This window comes from Macaca mulatta, chromosome 1 (genome assembly GCF_049350105.2).
Source record: "Macaca mulatta isolate MMU2019108-1 chromosome 1, T2T-MMU8v2.0, whole genome shotgun sequence".
NCBI lineage: Eukaryota > Metazoa > Chordata > Mammalia > Primates > Cercopithecidae > Macaca > Macaca mulatta.
Window position 1 is genome coordinate 62,919,296 of NC_133406.1, and position 18,331 is coordinate 62,937,626.

General features: G+C 43.3%; 1 protein-coding gene across 5 annotated transcripts in view; it reads right to left on the reverse strand.

Moving 5' to 3' along the window:
* The window catches only part of DSTYK (dual serine/threonine and tyrosine protein kinase), a 72,114-nt gene that overhangs the window by 18,181 nt on the left and 35,602 nt on the right, over nucleotides 1–18,331 (reverse strand). For all 5 annotated transcript variants that reach the window (XR_013415709.1, NM_001039949.1, XM_015118274.3 and 2 more), the window contains 5 exon segments: nucleotides 7,459–8,128; nucleotides 2,601–2,833; nucleotides 1,806–1,889; nucleotides 920–1,096; nucleotides 148–277 (listed from right to left, as the gene is read on the reverse strand). Coding sequence is in view for 4 of the 5 variants with exons in the window: in NM_001039949.1 (NP_001035038.1) it covers nucleotides 148–277; nucleotides 920–1,096; nucleotides 1,806–1,889; nucleotides 2,601–2,833; nucleotides 7,459–8,128 (1,294 nt within the window). In the remaining variant the exon portion in view is untranslated.

Below are 18,331 nucleotides of genomic sequence, written 5' to 3' on the forward strand. Positions count from 1 at the left end.
ACGAGACTTTAGGAATTCAAAAACATCAGTAAGGGTTTAGGCAGTTTTGCAAAGAAGCAGCTTTAGACACTGGGATTCTCTGACGTTGGACATAAGAATGTCAGGTATCCTGAACCATCCTCCAGTTTATTTGAAAACCAGACTCACGATGAAGCAAGACGTCCTGTAGAGAACGGCTTTCCAAAGAAAGGCGGGCCAGGCGGGGGGCATGATCTTTCCGAACCTTCAGCCATAGATCTTCAGTTTTCTCTAACCGGCCTGAGTGGCCAGCTTCTAGCTGGGAGGGAAACAGAAAAAGTACATATGACTTAAGTCCCTAGCTTCAACTTCCTCACCTGTTATACAGGGATAATGATATCTACCTCATATAGATAATTGTGAGAATTAAACAAGATACATGTAACGTGTTTAGCACAGAGACTGGCACAGAGTGAACTCAATAAATAATAACTTTTCCTCCTGGATGCATACTCACATCTATCCACTCTCTGCCTGGACACACCCACTCCCCCGCCAGCAGACAATCAGATGTCAAACATTTATGAAATAACATAGAAGTTGGAAAGTCATCACCTTCTGTCATTTGTTCTTAGCTAAAATACTATATAAACATATAAAATTCCTACTCGTATTTTCTTGCCTCACTCAGTGAAATGGGGAGAAATTAACTGAGCTCACTCCATTCTCCCTAGAGTTAGGAAAATATCCACATGAAAAATTTATTGAAAAAACTTCCTATAACGTAATAGGCTAGGAAGAAAAAATACTGATGATTTATACACACACACACACACACACACACACACACACACACACACACACATACATATACACACGAAGAACAGAGAGCAAAATATTCCCATCTGGATGAGGCTCTTCTCTGCTTGATGCAGTTATATCTCCTTTCCTACATACCAACCTGCCGCAAAGAGGCTGCAAAAGCCTCGTGGGAACTATTGAGCCGAGTCCGGAATTGGCTGCAAATGCTCTTGGCCAATTTGGAGGCGCTGAGGCTCTCAATGGCTTCCTGGGCCACCTTCCTCTTCCATTCCAGAGTGATGGCAGGTGGGCTCACCCATGTGATGCGCTGGATGATCTACCAGGATGAAGACAGCGAGATCACTGAAGAATGAGAGACAAGAACCACTACAAAGATCCAGTGTCCTTCCTTTTTTGGGTTACCCATTCAATAGGAGCAGGCTCATCAGATGGGAGCCATATGAAGTCTAAAGTGCCTTTCCAATTCCATCTACCTCAAAATCAGGTCCTAGCCCAAAGAAAGCATCAAAGAACACCAGGCCTAGTTTACATGCTCACAAACCCTCAATATATTACATTCAGTGCCAGGGAGTGCCTGATAATCTTTCTGAAGTCAGTAAATAACTCTACATAAGAGCCAGATCAAATTCCAGAACAGAAACCACATTCACAGCCTCCGGCAACAACAAAGCCTAGTTCTGAGAAAAGATTTAGGCTGGGAAAAAGAAATATGAAGAAGCTAGTATGGTAGAGCCTTGCGGCTCCATGAAATATCATTTATCTTTTTTTTCTATTTTTCCATTGTTCACAAAGAATACCCAACATAAAAATCATTTAAACCCAAAACTTCTGAGAGTTCAAGGTAACAATGTTAATAATTATTTGAGAATAGGCATAAACCAGAATTCTCCCAGGCAGACAAACCAGAACAAATGGCCATCCTGCCTTAACAGAAGATCCTAGATATCTGTTTCCTATTGGGATCACTAGGATTCATTTGAGCCAACTAGGGGCTTAGAAATCTTGCTCTAAGTAATAATCCCTACCTGCTTGATTTGCTCCCACAGCATCCTTGTAACTGACGACCCTGAGTGAAACGTGACTTCAACATGATAGGCAGCATTTAAGATCTGAAAGAGACACCGCCAAAGAAAACATGCCCTCAGTACTGTGGCTATTTCAAAAATGCAATAAATGATATTTATTTCAAGAATACAGTCCAGACTCAGGGTTTCCAAATTTATCCCTCAATATATATGCAGAGTCAACTTAAGCTGATTATTTATTTTGTGACTATCTAGCCCCTTCTACCTCATCTTTACATTCATCAACTTTTTTTTTTTTTTTTTTTTAAGACAGAGTTTCACTCTTGTCACCCAGGCTGGAGTGCAATGGCGTGATCTTGCTCAGCGAAACCTCTGCCTCCCAGGTTCAAGCAATCCTCCTGCCTCAGCCTCCCAAGTAGCTGGGATTACAGGCATGCACCGCCATGCTGGGCTAATTTTGTTTTTTTAGTAGAGATGGGGTTTCTCCATGTTGGTCAGGTTGGTCTCGAACTCCCAACCTCAGGTGATCCACCCGCCTCAGCCTCCCAGAGTGCTGGAATCATAGGCATGAGTCACTGTGCCTGGCCTATATTCGTCAACTTAACTGCAATTTTACAGCTCACCAACATCTCCTACAGGCAGTGGTCATGTGACAGGAAAACAAAATAAAATTCAAACAAGATTCTCAAGAAGCTGAAAGGGAAATTCTTGCCTAACTTGAAGCGTGGGTTTGTGCAGATTGTTTCATGTGTTATCTATGACACGATGTCTTTAAAAAAATCATTCTTTTTCTACCTGTTTGAGATAATTACTGGTGATGTGAACTGAGACATCCTGAGACTTCTCCAGGCTCTGCAGACATCGTTCCAGGGTTCCGACGAAGCTCTCCCTCAGGTAATCCACTGAGCTGATCAGCTTATTAGCCACTGCCTGATTTAGTCGGGAGATGATGAGTTCCTGGATCTGTCGGATGCAGCATTTGATCTCTCTGGTGCCCACTGGTTCTCCATTCTCAGGGACAATGACATCTATGGAGGCAGAGAAATAAGCTAATGAGTTGTGAGGAAGAAGGGGCAGACACACCAAATAAACTCATCTCCCAAACTGGAATCATGGAACTACCGTGATGATGATGGCTGCAAAAAGACATGATTCGTTGATGAAGTCTGACTCTCACAATGATCAGGGGTCACATAACCCTCAACTACTTAAGCCAGCTAAGATCCTGAGAAGAAGCAATTAAGGCCAGGTGCAGTGACTCATGCCTATAATTCCAGCACTTTGGGAGGCCGAGGCAGGAGGATTGCTTGAGCCCAGGAGTTCAAGATGAGCTTGGGTAACACAGTGAGACCTCATCTCTACAAAAAGTAAAAAGATGAGGCAGGCGGGAGGATGGCTTGAACCTAGGAGGTAGAGGCTACAATAAGCTGTGATTGTGCCACTGCACTCCAGCCTGGGTGATGGGAGTGAGACCCTGTCTCAAAAAAAAAAAAAAAGAAGCAATTAAGTTTAGAATGAGACTGTTGATTTTGTTAGCTTTTACGTCACATTTATAGGAAGGGAGGAACAACATTTATAAGTGCAAACTATTTGAAAGGCACTAAAATAAGGATTTTACACATGTAATCTAATTTCATCTTCACAATAACTTTGTTAGATGGTTATTATAGATCAAGAAACAGCCTCAAAGAGAGAACAAAGTAGACATGGGAAGGGGATAGTACAGTTAGTTAGGAAGTAATACAGTCAGCATTTGAACCCAGTGCTCATTCCAAATCCTATGATCTTTGCAAAATTTCACACTCCCTAGCATATTAATGAGAAAAATCCAAGAGTCAGGAATTTTATTCTATGTTTTGTTTTGTTGTTTTGAGACTGAGTTTAGCTTTATCGCCCAGGCTGGAGTGCAGTGGCACGATCTCGGCTCACTGCAACCTCCACCTCCTGGGTTCAAGTGATTCTTGTGCCTTAGCCTCCCAAGTACCTGGGATTACAGATGCCCACCACCACGCCCGGCTAAGTTTTGTATTTTTAGTAGAGATGGGGGTTTCACCATGTTGGCCAGGCTGGTCTTGAACTCCTGACCTCAGGTGATCCGCTCACCTTGGCCTCCCAAAGTGCTGAGATAACAGGCGTGTGCCACTGCGCCCGGCCAGGAATTTTATTCTAATCAATTACTAGATAAATAAAAAGTAAAACTCAATTGTCCCCACCATGCTACACTATCTCTTAGGATGAGAACATCTATTAATATTGTAAATCAGAAGACGGAAGAGTTTAAGAGAAGTCAAACTACTTGTAAAAAAGATGTGCTCCTAAGAAGGCACTCTCATGTCTACGGGTGGAAATTTAAATTGGTGCCACTTCTTCAGAGGAAATTTGGCAACATCTATTAAAATGTTCAACCAACCAAGAAAAATCTACATATCCTTTGATCTAATTATTTTGCTTCTAGGAATTCTTTTTGTTGAAATACACCCTTACAAGTCCCAAGACGTATATGTACAATGTACAATGATGATTAATGCAGTACAGTTTGTATTAGCGAAAGAGAAAATAAAAAATAAAAAATAAACAAATAAGCCTGGCCAACATGGTGAAACCCTGTCTCTACTAAAAATACAAAAATTAGCCGAGTGTAGTGGCGCACACCTTTAGACCCAGCTACTAGGGAGGCTGAGGTGGGAGGATTCCTTGAATCCGGAGGCGGAGGTTGCAGTGAGACTAGATTAGGCCTCCGCACTCCAGCCTGGGCGACAGAACAAGACCTTCTATCAAAAAAAAATAAAAATAAAAATAAAAAACAAAAACAAACAGCTTAAATGTCCATCAATGAGAGAATAGTTCAATAAATTCAGGCATATCCATTAGAAGAAGACAAATTTGTATGAATATTTATAGAATGCCCTCTAAGACACATACTAAATGAAAAAGACAAGTGCAGAAGAACATATGGAGAAGAACTGGGTGGCTGGGGGATGGTGTCTTTATAACTCTGAATTAAGTACCATACATATAGGTTTTATCTTCAAAATAAATTTTGTAAAGTGTGAATATCAAGATACCTAGCACATATGCATTGTCTTTATTTAAAAACAAACAGTAATAGTAATCTGGCTCCACGCTGGGCATGATGGCTTATACCTGTAATCCTAGCATTTTGTGGGGGCTGAGGTGGGAGGATCGCTACAGGCCTGGGCAATATAGCAAGACCTCGTCTCTACAGAAAAAAAAAAAAAAAAAAAATCTGGCTCCATAGGATATGTGCTAGCTTGCTTCTAAATCTTCTTATTGTTTCAAGGATACCCAGAAAGCACTTAGAACAAGGTAAGAACAATCGAATACTTTACTGTCTGCCCAACCTAGCTGTCCTGACCTCCCTTCATTCTGTGTAACATGATGCTGGCAGTGATGCTTTGGTGTCTTTAATCAAATATTAAGAAGACTTCCTAAGATTTCCACTGCAAGTAACACTTCTCAACAACTCCTCTCTGTAGTGGGGAATTCACCAAAGAGGTATCTCCATTCATCTTTAGAATGACTATAAGAAATCAGGCAACCTATGCTTGCTAAAGTCAACCATACTTCCTTTGTATTTATAAGTGTAACTTAAACTAGATACCATCATTCACACACTCATTGATTCTCCAAATATGTACTGTATAAAAGAGTCTGTGTTATTTGCTGCAAGGAATATGATGATGAATAAGACCCAGATCCTATCCTCCTTCAACTCTAGGATTTTAGGAAGTAGTCAGCAGTATATAAATAACTATAATAAAAGATAGAAAGTGAAATATGCCAGAAATAAGTTACAGATGGAATGCTATGGGATTTCAAATGACTGCAATTGTTATTAGCTGAGAAAATTAAAGCAGGGCTAGGTGTGGTGGCTCATGCCTATAATCCCAGCACCTTTTGGGAGGCTAAGGTGGGAGGATTGCTTGAGCCCAGGAGTTCAAGACCAACTTGGCCAACATGGTGAAACCCCTGTCTTTAAAAAAATATAAAAAATTAGCTGGTGTGGTGGCATGTGCCTGTAGTCCCAGGTATGCAGGGGGCTGAGGCAGGAGGATTGTTTAAGCCCAGGAGATTGAGGCTGCAGTGAGCCACGACTGCACTACTGCACTCCAGTCTGGATGGCAGAGCAAGAAGCTGTCCCAAAAATAAAAAATTAAAAAAAAAAGGAAGGAGAAAATTAAAGAAGACTTCATGAAAAATGGCATTTGGGAGACAGGCCCTGATGGGTAGGTAGGATCTGGAAGTTCACAGACAAATCAAAGACATTCCAGGTTTAAGGCAGGGTGTTATCAAAGAAAAAGTAAAGGGAGCGTACGGAGGACAGAAAGAAGTTAAGACCAATTGACATAGAAAATACAGGAAAGTGCACAGTGAGGAAATAAGACTGGAAAAGTTGGTAAGGGCTAGGCTTTGGGAGGTCTTTAATACTAGGTGCAGGAGTTAAACTTAGTCTGTAGAAATAGCGAGCCAGTAAAGGTGAACTGGAGAAAGAAGTCAGGGAGATCAGTCAGATAACAACAGTTCAGTTAGACTTAAGGAGACAGAATAGAAAAGCACAGGTAGGTATCGAATATGCAAGAAGATTAATCACAGCCAGGCGTGGTGGCTCACGACACCCAACACTTTGGGAGGCCAAGGTGGGCGGATTACGAGGTCAAGAGATCAAGACCGTCCTGGCCAACATGATGAAACCCTGTCTCTACTAAAATACCAAAAAAATTTAGCCAGGCATAGTGGTGCATGCCTGTAATCCCAGTTACTTGGGAGGCTGAGGCAGGGGAATTGCTTGAACCCAGGAGGTGGAGGTTGCAGTGAACCGAGATCGCACCGCTGCACTCCAGCCTGAGTGACAGAGCGAGACTGCGTCTCAAAAAAAAAAACCAAAAAAAACTGATGCTGGGTCCCATGTCAGAAATCCTGAGTAAGTCTGCAGTGATCTTTAGTGGTCTTGAGCATCTGTATTTTCGGAAAGCCTCCCAAGGGATTAGGATACCCACAACTGAGACTCTAAAGGGTAACCTGTAAACCATCATTTTAATCTTGCAAGGAGGTTTATACAGAAGTCAGTATACAAAATCAGCAGCATCTCAGACACCCAAAGACCTGACCAATCACTTTCACCCAATTTTGTTAGTAGCCATTTGTGAAGAATAGGACTATCAAAAGGCTAAAATCACAACTTTGGGAAATCCTCCTGATTTGGGCTTCAGAAGCAGCCTGAAAGGAAATGAGACCATGAGACAAAAAGAACCAATAAAGAGGCATGAGCTATACTGCAGGAGCAAAGGTTAAAGCACAATTTACTAACATTCTCCAAGCAGCTCTTCTCCAGCTCCATTAGGAGTTGAGGGGGTACAGGCAGAAAGTGGAGATGAGGGAGCTATTAGGATGAATTTACCAAAAGTTGAGCTAATGTTCTTGGGAAGGAATGAGGGTGGAATCTTCCACGATGATCTTTGAGAGCAAGAGAGGCCACCTTGGCTAAATAGTGGGCTCCTGCTGGTAACAGTGGGGTGCATGAAGTTACCCTGAGATTCCTTCAACCTGAAGAATTAACGTTCTTAATTTCCGGCTAGAAAATGGTTAGAGACTCTTTGCATGCCAGCACCCCAGCAAGCTCTCTGGGACCTACCTTTAAACTCCATGTTAGCAGCATCATCCAGAAGTTCCTCCTTCATGGTATTAAGTGTCTCAACAATCATATCCTTCATTTCCTCCTGCTTTCGGTTGGCAATATTCATCAATGATTCGTACAACTCATTCTCCTTTTTTCGAGTATATTCCAGACGTTTGGGAGTGATCTGCAGGTCCCGCTGCATGTCAAATGCCTGGTTAATAAAGATGTCAAGGCAGTGGCAATGCACCAGGTTCAGGGCCTTGGCTGCGTCCACCAGGTGAGTCTGTAACACCTGGTGAGAAAATGTGCTCAAGTGTCTCAGCTTTTCACTCTGTTCTACCAACACGCTCTGAGCTTTAGTATCCTGGCCAGGAGTCCCGCAGTTCCAGTGACTGCTGCTCAGATAGCCCAGGTCAATTAGCTGGCGATAAAGCAGTGATCTTTCACTCTCCGTTCTCCTGGTTGAGGAGTCTGTTATCTCTGAGCCCAGTTTCGGCACTTTGAAAAAGAATACAGGAAAGGAGAAATACTTTCGGATTTCCTGAAGCTCTTGCTCATCCCTCTCAGAGAGTTCATCTTTGTGGAGTGCATAGGTTATCACAGGCAAGAAATCATTCACCAAGTCACCCAGAACATCCACTGTGGGTCGGAGGCCTTGGCATGGTGCTACCACAACGTCCACTTCCTGGAAGGGGAAGGGGGTCATATCAGCACCTTAGGTCAGAACCAATACTTGCCTCCCCAAAGTCTCACACTGAGACCAAAATCCTGATCTACAATGGAACAATACTTTGGTACCCCAGCCATTGATCCACCTCCTTCCTCGGTTACCAACACTCCCTGGTGCAGCCTATGAAGGAAGGCACTCATCTAGAGAGAGTGAAAAAACAAAGAAGTAGAAAGGATGGCAACCCCTTTCGTCATCAGATTAAAAAAAAATTTTGGTCTCTGCCTTCCTTTATTGCTTAGACATTCCCACTGATTCCCTCTGATGAAGAATTAAGACAAATAATGGAAGAAAAAGGAATTGCAATGGAATCTATGAGACTGGGAGCGAGTCGACCTGGCACACTCCTCCCCCTCTTGCTCTCCTCTGATGCCTCCATCTCTGCCATTCTGACCTGGCTAACTCCTAAGCATCCTTTAAGTCTCGATGTATATGTTATGACATATCCTTATAGAGCCTTTCCTATCACACAGTCCTAACCAAGCACACTTTACTTCCCTTTTCTTAAGGTTCAACATATTTATAATCCACTTATTTAAAGCTCTTCTTTCCCCTATCAGTCTGTAAACTCTTTGAGGGCAGGGACTGGGTCTATTTTGCTTACTATTGTAGCTCCAGTGCCTAGCATGGTAAGTCCTAAATACTGTTGAATCAATCAGTTAAGTAGGAAACTAAAAGCCAGGTTCACCAAACACTATTACTGTCCTATTCTGAGTCTGTAGGTATCCCAAAGTCTTAGCCACCTAAGTCTAAGTAATACCTTTAGGAATATGATCACTTGGTAAGGCAGAGACCAAGGTTTGCCTATCCAATATCTAGTCTCCATGTTATAGGGGAAGGCGATGTCCTTTACAGATAGGGGTGTCCAATAAGTGGGTGGGGTTTCCAGGAAAGCCCTTTAGTGTACAGGGGGTGGATTCTACCAGGAAATATGCCCTTTGGCCTTGTCCTTTTTCCTGCTTGGAGCACAGATGTGACAGCTAGAATAGCAGTCATCACTCAGCAGCCCTAACGCAAACCTGAGGGTGGAAGCCAGCACTAAAGATGATGACACCAAAAGAAAGAGGGAGCCTAGGTCTCTGGTGATCACAGAACTGCCACCTCAGTTACCTAGCTTCAGACTTCTTTTATGTAAGGCAAAAAAACAAACACCCAAAAACTCTACCTTTAAGTTCCTGAGTTTTGTTTTTTTTGTTTGTTTTTTTTGATGATCTGTTACACACAATTGAACCTAATCCTAACTGAAATACCCAAGTTGCTAAAGTGAGTTTCGAGAATGATCTTGAGGCCGGGCACAGTGGCTCACATCTGTAATCCCAGCCCTTTGGGAGGCCAAGGCAGGGGGATTGCTTGAGGTCAGGAGTTTGAGATCAGCCCTGCCAACATGGCAAAACCCCATCTCTACTAAAAATACAAAAATTAGCTGGGTGTGGTGGTAGGCACCTGTAGTCCCAGCTACTCCAGAGACTGAGGCAGGAGAACAGCTTGAACCCGGGAGGCGGAGGTTGCAGTGAGCTGAGATCACCCCACTGCACTCCAGCTTGGGCGACAAACCAAGACTCTGTCTCAATTAAAAAAAAAAAAAAAAAGAATGATCTTTGAGGTTTAGAAACAAACCTTCCACAGGTCCTTTGCCTAGTCTGCACTTTCCACTTTGTGTTCTACTTCTTTCCCATGAAGGTTCCAAACACACAAGAGCGTATGTCCATCTACTGCATTTCAATCCATTGCATAGGTTGTTCCTCTGTGTCTCTGACATTGTCTAGTTTGCCTGGCATTCCAGGTGTAAACTGTTAACTAGGGACTCACACATATTAATATATTACCATTGTAGGTACATAGACTCCTGATGTCTTCAAGGGTCTGCAAACTCAGAATCAATCCTCAACAGAATTCTAGCATATTTTAGAGTTATAAAAGAACTCAACACAAATATGCTCAAGTTTGTGCCCTTAACAGTTATCAGATGTTGAATATTTACTTTATTTGAACTCTAAAAGATACACAATTTTGTTTCTTTCAGATGAATATACTGTTTTTATTTCTTACCCTATTTGAGCAGTAGGTTTATTGATTGAGTGATTGAGACGGAGTCTCAGTCTGTAGCCCATACTGCAGTGCATTGGCACGATCTCGGCTCACTGCAACCTCTGCCTCCTGGGTTCAAGCGATTCTCCTGCCTCAGCCTCCCAAGTAGCTGGGATTACAGGCACACACCACCATGCCGGGCTAATTTTTGTATTTTTAGTAGAGATGGGGTTTCACCATGTTGGCCAGGCTGGTCTTGAACTGCTGACCTCAACTGATCCACCTGCCTCAAACTCCCAAAGTGCTGGGATTACAGGTGTGAGCCACCACACCCAGCATGAGCAGTAGGTCTTTTTGATAAGTTTTTGTTTGTTTGTTTGTTTGTTTGAGACAAGGTCTCGTGCTGTTGCCCAGCCTGGAGTGCAGTGGTGCAATTAAGGTTCACTGCAGTCTCAACCTCCCAGGCGCAAGTGATCTGCCCATCTCAGCCTCCCGAGTAGCTGATACTACAGGTGTGAGCCACTACGCCCAGCTAATTTTCATTCTTTTTTGGCTATTTTTTTTTTGGTAGAGATGGGGTTTTGCCATGTTGCCCAGGTTGATCTTGAACTTCTGAGCTCAAACGATCTGTGCCTCGACCTCCCAAACTGCTGAGATTACAAGTGTGAACCACTGTGCCCAGCCTTGTTTGAGTTTTTAAAATCTTCTTTATTCCCAACAAAGCACAAATATCTCACCTTCTTTTCTCACAAAGAACTGTGCTATATTCTCAGGCAGGTCACATAACTTTAATTTGCCTGGCCACTTTGAACTCCCTAAAGCTCAAAGTGCTTTTAGCATCTCACCATTTGTCATTTTAGCAAACACTACATAAGTCAATCTACTCTTCATCCAACCCAAGCCAAGAAGAAATCTGCTGTTTCATCTGTGTCTCAAGTTGCATGGAATGTTTTCTGGCTGGAAGACTAGTCTGATACTCATCTTGCTATTCAAAACAAACCCCTTTTCACTACCCTGAGTCACACATGCTACAGTATGAATCATTTCAGTGAGGCATATTCAAAAAGTTGGTAAGAAATTTTAAGGTTTAAAATAGAACATACAACTGCATAAATGACAACATTATAATCACATATAACAATGAGATAAAGACCAAAAAGAATCCCAAGAAAAGAAAACAGTTACATTAGGCTGGGTGTGGTGGCTCGCACTTGTAATTCTAGCACTTTGGGAGGCTGGGGTGGGCAGATCGTTTGAGGTCACGAGTTCAAGACTAGCCTGGCCAACATGGAGAGACCCCGTTTCTACTGAAAATACAAAAATTAGCTTGACATGGTGGTGCACACCTATAATTCCAGCTACTCTGGAGGCTGAGGCAAGAGAATTGCTTGAACCCAAGAGACAGAGGCTGCAGTGAACTGAGATCATACCATGCACTCCAGCTTGGGTGACAGAGTGAGACTCTGTCTCAAAAAAAAAAAAACAAAGAAAAGAAGAAAAGAAAAGAAAACAGTTACATTAAAGCAAAGAATTATAGGTGGAAATGTTTTTTATATTACAAAGCTGCCCTAAATACATATTTTTTAAAAGACATAAATCAACCAATCAAACTTATGAAAGGAAAGCCTAAATATTCAAAACCAAAGTATTGTTTAGAAATTTCAGGAAGAATTTTGTTTGCTTGTTTTTTCTGACGATTATCTTAAAATTCTAGAATAAATTTTCAGGTTTTCCTTAAAGGACCATTTTGTGTGCACGACAGAAACATCAGCCAAAGCTACCACGTCCATTTATAAGACCAATAGGGTTGGGTGTTTTTGTTTTGTTTTGTTTTTTTGAGATGGAGTTTCACTCGTCACCCAGGCTGGAGTACAGTGGTGCGATCTCGGCTCACTGCAACCTCTGTCTCCTGGGTTCAAGTGATTCTCCTGTCTCAGCCTCCTGAGTAGCTGGGATTACAGGCATGTGCTACCACACCCAGCTAATTTTTGTATTTTTTAGTAGATGGGTTTCGCCATGTTAGCCAGGCTGGTCTTAAACTCCTGACCTCAGGTGATCCACCCGCCCCAGCCTCCCAAAGTGCTGGGATCATAGGTGTGAGCCACTGCACCTGGCCCAATACTGTTTTTAAGAGACCAGTTGACTTTATTTGCTCGTAGGTGTAAATTCATTATTAAAGAAATGGATTTTGGAAGCCAGGCACAGTGGCTTGTGCCTGTAATCCCAGCACTCTTGGGAGGCTGAGGTGGGCAGATTGCTTGAGGCCAGGAGTTCGAGATCAGCTTGGCCAACATGGCCAAAACCAGTCTCTATTAAAAATACAAAAATTAGGCTGGGCACGGTGGCTCACGTCTGTAATCCCAGCACTTTGGGAGGCTGAGGCAGGTGGATCACAATGTCAGGAGTTCAAGATTAGCCTGGCCAATATGGTGAAACCCTGTCTCTACTAAAAACACAAAAATTAGCCGGGCGTGGTGGCATAAGCCTATAGTCCCAGCTACTCAGGAGGCTGAGGCTGAGGCAGAAGAATCACTTGAACCCAGGAGGCAGAGGTTACAGTGAGCTGAGATCACACCATTGCACTCCAGCCTGGGTGACAGAGACTCTGTCTCAAAATAAATAAATAAATAAATAAATAGCTGGGCATGGTGGCACATGCCTGTAATCTCAGCTACTCGGGAGGCTGAGGAATGAGAATCACTTGAACCCAGGAGGCGGAGGTTGCAGTGAGCTGAGATCACGCCACTGCACTCTAGCCTGGGCAACAGAGTGAGACACTGTCTAAAATAATAATAATAATAATAAAAGATTTTGGGCTTTATTTTTTATTTTTAATTTTTCTTTTTTTTTTGAGACGGAGTTTCACTCTTGTTGCCCGGGCTGGAGTGCAATGGCACAATCTTGGCTCACCGCAACCTCCGCCTCCCAGGTTCAAGCGATTCTCCTGCCTCAGCCTCCCAAGTAGCTGGGATTACAGGCATGCGCCACCACGCTGGGCTAATTTTGTTGTTTTAGTAGAGATGGGGTTTCTCCATGTTGGTCAGGCTGGTCTGACCAACCTGAGGTGATCTGCTCACCTTGGCCTCCCAAAGTGCTGGGATTACAGGCATCAGCCACTGTGCCCGGCCATGGATTTCGGGCTTTCTAATGGTAGAGTATGGCCTGATATATTGGCGCCCAGAAAGAAGCTGCCCATTTCTAAATATACCTTGTACTAAACAACAATGGATAGAAAACAGGTATTATGCTCTCTCTTCTCCCTTCCCCAGTTGACTAACGTATGCAGGTGGTGTCACTGCTCTGAGTATCATGACAGTCAGAAGATAGGCAAAGAGCTGCTGGCAGAGACCCTGGCAGCAGTACAAATTAGGCTGGAATGTGATATGCGATTCTGCAATACTCACAGTGAAGGGATGACTCATGCCTGACGGTTATAAACAAAAAAGGAAGCCAACACTGTCTCCTGGAGACAGGGAGTGAAAAAATAAAAATTAATATAAAGAGGATGAGCCAGAGCTGTTATGGGTCTTAGTATGGCCACCTGAGAGGGAAGTCTGACCTCAGACTGTTTCATGGATGGCTATATCCCTTCTTAGCACCTAGAACAGTGTCTGGCACTTAGTAAGCATCCAATAAATAAACATGGAATGAATTAATGAAGAAATGATGCTCAAAGCCACTTTCAAAATATGTAAAATCTTCTATCTTTCAACTCTCATCCCACACATTTTATCCCACACATTTATCTGAAATCGTATTTGCCTCTACTCCAAGAATAAAGCAATGAGTAAGCATTTTGCTCCTAACTCAATCAAGTAAAAAGAATCTCAAGGAATCATGACAGTAACCCATAATTCCCATATTGAGTCACAGTGAATTCCTAAAGAGATCTCTCTTGTAGAATGCATTCTGCATAAATCCATGGAATTTACAGAAGCTGATCGGTTACCACCCATTTTCTTGGTAGGATTAAGAAATGCAATAGAGGCTGGGCGCCGTGGCTCATGCCTGTAATCCCAGCACTTTGGGAGGCCGAGGCAAGTGGATCACCTGAGGTCTGGAGTTCAAGACCAGCCTAACCAACATGGAGAAACCCCATCTCTACTAAAAATACAAAATTAGCTGGGGTGATGGCGCATGCCTGTAATCCCAGCTACTCGTGAGGCTGAGGCAGGAGAATCACTTGAACCCAGGAGGCAGAGGTTGTGGTAAGCCAAGATCATGCCATTGCACTCCAGCCTGGGCAACAAGAGCAAAACTCCATCTTAAAAAAAAAAAAAAAAAAAAGGAAATGCAATAGAAAGGAGCTTGCTACTCTAACACCAGAATATACTTCTTTGGTTTTGTTTGGGGTATAAAGTGTAAAATGCCACTATTTTATTTTATTTTATTTATTTATTTATTTTATTTTTTTTATTTTTTTTTTGAGACGGAGTCTGGCTCTGTCGCCCAGGCTGGAGTGCAGTGGCCGGAGTTCAGCTCACTGCAAGCTCCGCCTCCTGGGCTTACGCCATTCTCCTGCCTCAGCCTCCCAAGTAGCTGGGACTACAGGCGCCCGCCACGTCGCCCGGCTAGTTTTTTGTATTTTTTTTAGTAGAGACGGGGTTTCAACGTGTCAGCCAGGATGGTCTCGATCTCCTGACCTCGTGATCCGCCCATCTCGGCCTCCCAAAGTGCTGGGATTACAGGCTTGAGCCACCGCGCCCGGCCTACTTTATTTATTTTTAAATTTTTTGTAGAGACAAAGTCTCACTATGTTGCCCAGGCTGGTCTTAAAACTCCTGAGCTCAAGCAATCCTCCTGCCTTGGCATCCCAAAGTGCTAGGATTATAGGCATGTGCCACTGTGCCCAGCCAGTGACACTATTTTAAATGCCAAGAAGTAATCAATCACTGGAGAAGGCTGACCCCTTCCTAAGAGTACTGACTCTTATAGGTGAAGAATCCCTACTCTGTAGCTCATGGCACATTACTAAAACTCTATTATAACAAAGGATGATTATACTAACTGCTAATTCAAACAGAAAACAGTGGCCTGGCACAGTGACTCACGCCTGTAACAGCAGCACTTTGTAAGGCTGAGGCTGGAGGATCCCCTTGAGCCCAGGAGTTCGAGACCACCCTGGGCAATATGGCGAGACTCCATCTCTACAAAAAAATAAAACAAATTAGCCGGGTATGGTGACAAACACCTATAGTCCCAGCTACTCGGAAGGCTAGGCAGGAAGATCCCTTGAGCCCAGGAAGTTGAGGTCACAGTGAGCCATGATCACGTTCCTGCACTCTAGCCTGAACAACAGAATGAGACACTATTTCTAAAATATAAACAAACATACAAATAAAAAACCCAGAACACAGTTATGTACACAGGCTAAAGTTGGTAGGTAGCAGGTGTCTTTGCTTTCTCTAGAGTTCTGAAGCCTCAGGTTCACATCACATAGAAAAGTATGCAACTATATATTAATAACTGTCCTGCCCTTGCACACCCTTGACCTCTATCCTTGTCCCCATATTCTAGCTATCTTTACTTCCAGTTCTCCTCTCATGACATTCTCACTGGGCATTTGAAAGGTTTCTCCTGTTTGTTTTCACACAGGGCTGATTCTTTATCATTTCTAAATAGTTCCCTGAAACATCACTCTTAAGCCTGTAATCCCAGCACTTTGGGAGGCCAAGGCGGGTGAATCACTTAAGGTCAGGAGTTTGAGACCAGCCTGGCCAACATACTGAAACCTTATCTTTACTAAAAATACAAAAATTAACCAGGCACGGTGGCAGGCACCTGTAATCCCAGTTACTCAGGAGGCTGAGGCAGGAGAATCGCTTGAACCTAGGAGGCAGAGGTTGCAGTGAGCCGAGATCCTGCCACTGCACTCCAGCCTGGGTGACACCATCTCAAAAAAAAAAAAGAAAATAATATACCTTGACTCTTGGTGGTACATATACCTTCCAAGGGGGAGCTGCAACCAAACAGCTATAACATGTTTCTAGGTTACAACATGCCTCAAAGAAGCTGGGATCAATGTGAAGGCAAAACAGAGTTTTATCCCAGTAGTCAACATTGAATGGATACAAGCTCATCTCCCTACCTAGTAAAAGCATCAGTGTGTAACTCAGGCCAGATATAAGACTTAGAAAAAACATAATCACAATCATAGCCCTCAGAAGCCACAGAAAGCATGAGACCATCATGTTAAAAGTAGAAGAATATTTATAATTCCAAACACCCAAAGCAAAGGTTTTAGCTCTGATTCTCAGCTCATAAGCATGAAGACTTTAAGGATCTGAACTCTCTTCTCTCTATCTCAAATGACAATGGATTAGGTAATTGACAAGTTGATAAGAATATACTGAATGGTCTCTATGCATTCTACCTAATGGACAGTCAAACATCTAGGTATCTACTGATGTACACAAAAGTAGAAATCTGAATTTTATTCTTTTGCCACTTACTAGATTGAGAGAGACAAAATATTTTGTCTAGAATGGAGAAGCGGGAAAGAGAAAGGAGGGAAAACTTTACCTTTCAACTTTTGTATACTTCCGTATTATTAACCTTTTATAACAGCTTTCTGCTTTCATTTTATTACAAAAATAAGCCATAATGAATTATGAAGAATGTTCTCTCTAATAAGAGTAGAAGAATAACTATAAGTAAGTTGGAAGAAGAAGCCTTAAGTTTTGGGAGGAGTTCCAATGTGGATGATTGTCAGGGAAGGGATGGGTGACTGCGAGAGCAGGAAGTCTTCTCAACGACACTGATTTATTCAAAGGGAGGAGGAAATGGGCTTACTATGTGCCAGACACTGTGGTAGGTGATTTCAACACATTCTCTCACGTTAGCCTCATACCAATTCTAAAAGATAGGAATTATAGGCCGGGCACAGTGACTCATGTTTGTAATCCCAGCACCTTGGGAGGCTTAGGCAGGCAGAATGCTTCAGCCCAGAAGTTCGAGACCAGCCTGGGCAACATGGCAAAACCCCATTTCTACAAAAAAATACAAAAATTAGCCAGGCATAGTAGCATGCGCCTGTAGTCCCAGGTACTCAGGGGCTGAGATGAGAGGATCACTTGAGCCTAGAAGGTTGAGGCTGCAGTGAGCCACCATCCTGCCACTGCAATTCAGCCTGGGCGACAAAGTGAGACACTGTCTCAGACAAAAAAAAAAAAAAGATAGGAGGCCGGGCGCGGTGGCTCAAGCCTGTAATCCCAGCACTTTGGGAGGCCGAGACGGGCGGATCACGAGATCAGGAGATCGAGACCATCCTGGCTAACACGGTGAAACCCCGTCTCTACTAAAAAATACAAAAAACTAGCCGGGCGAGGTGGCGGCGCCTGTAGTCCCAGCTACTCGGGAGGCTGAGGCAGGAGAATGGCGGGAACCCGGGAGGCAGAGCTTGCAGTGAGCTGAGATCCGGCCACTGCACTCCAGCCTGGGCGACAGAGCGAGACTCCGTCTCAAAAAAAAAAAAAAAAAAAAAGATAGGAATTATAGCCCCATCTTACAAATGAGGGAACAAAGTGACACAGCTAAGTGACAAAACCAGGATATAAATCCAGGTCCCCGTAGCTACAAAGACAATGTTTAAACACTCATGGAAGACCCACTCTGTATCAAGCACTGTCTGATTTGGTGTAGTAGAATAAAAGATAGACTAGATGCTTTCAGGGGTCCTAACAATTCTAGCTAGGGTTCTGTATTAAGAAGTATATGCTGGTTACAAAGTAAAGGCTCCATTATCAAACAAGATAATATCCTCTATGGATTGGCTGAGACATCACGATAGCAGTCAAAAAGAAAATATTGTTAATAGTCCTAACAGGCCGGGCGCGGTGGCTCACGCCTGTAATCCCAGCACTTTGGGAGGCCGAGACGGGCGGATCACGAGGTCAGGAGATCGAGACCATCCTGGCTAACACGGTGAAACCCCGTCTCTACTAAAAAATACAAAAAACTAGCCGGGCGAGGTGGCGGGCGCCTATAGTCCCAGCTACTCGGGAGGCTGAGGCAGGAGAATGGCGTGAACCCGGGAGGCGGAGCTTGCAGTGAGCTGAGATCCGGCCACTGCACTCCAGCCTGGGTGACAGAGCGAGACTCCGTCTCAAAAAAAAAAAAAAAAAAAAAAAAAAA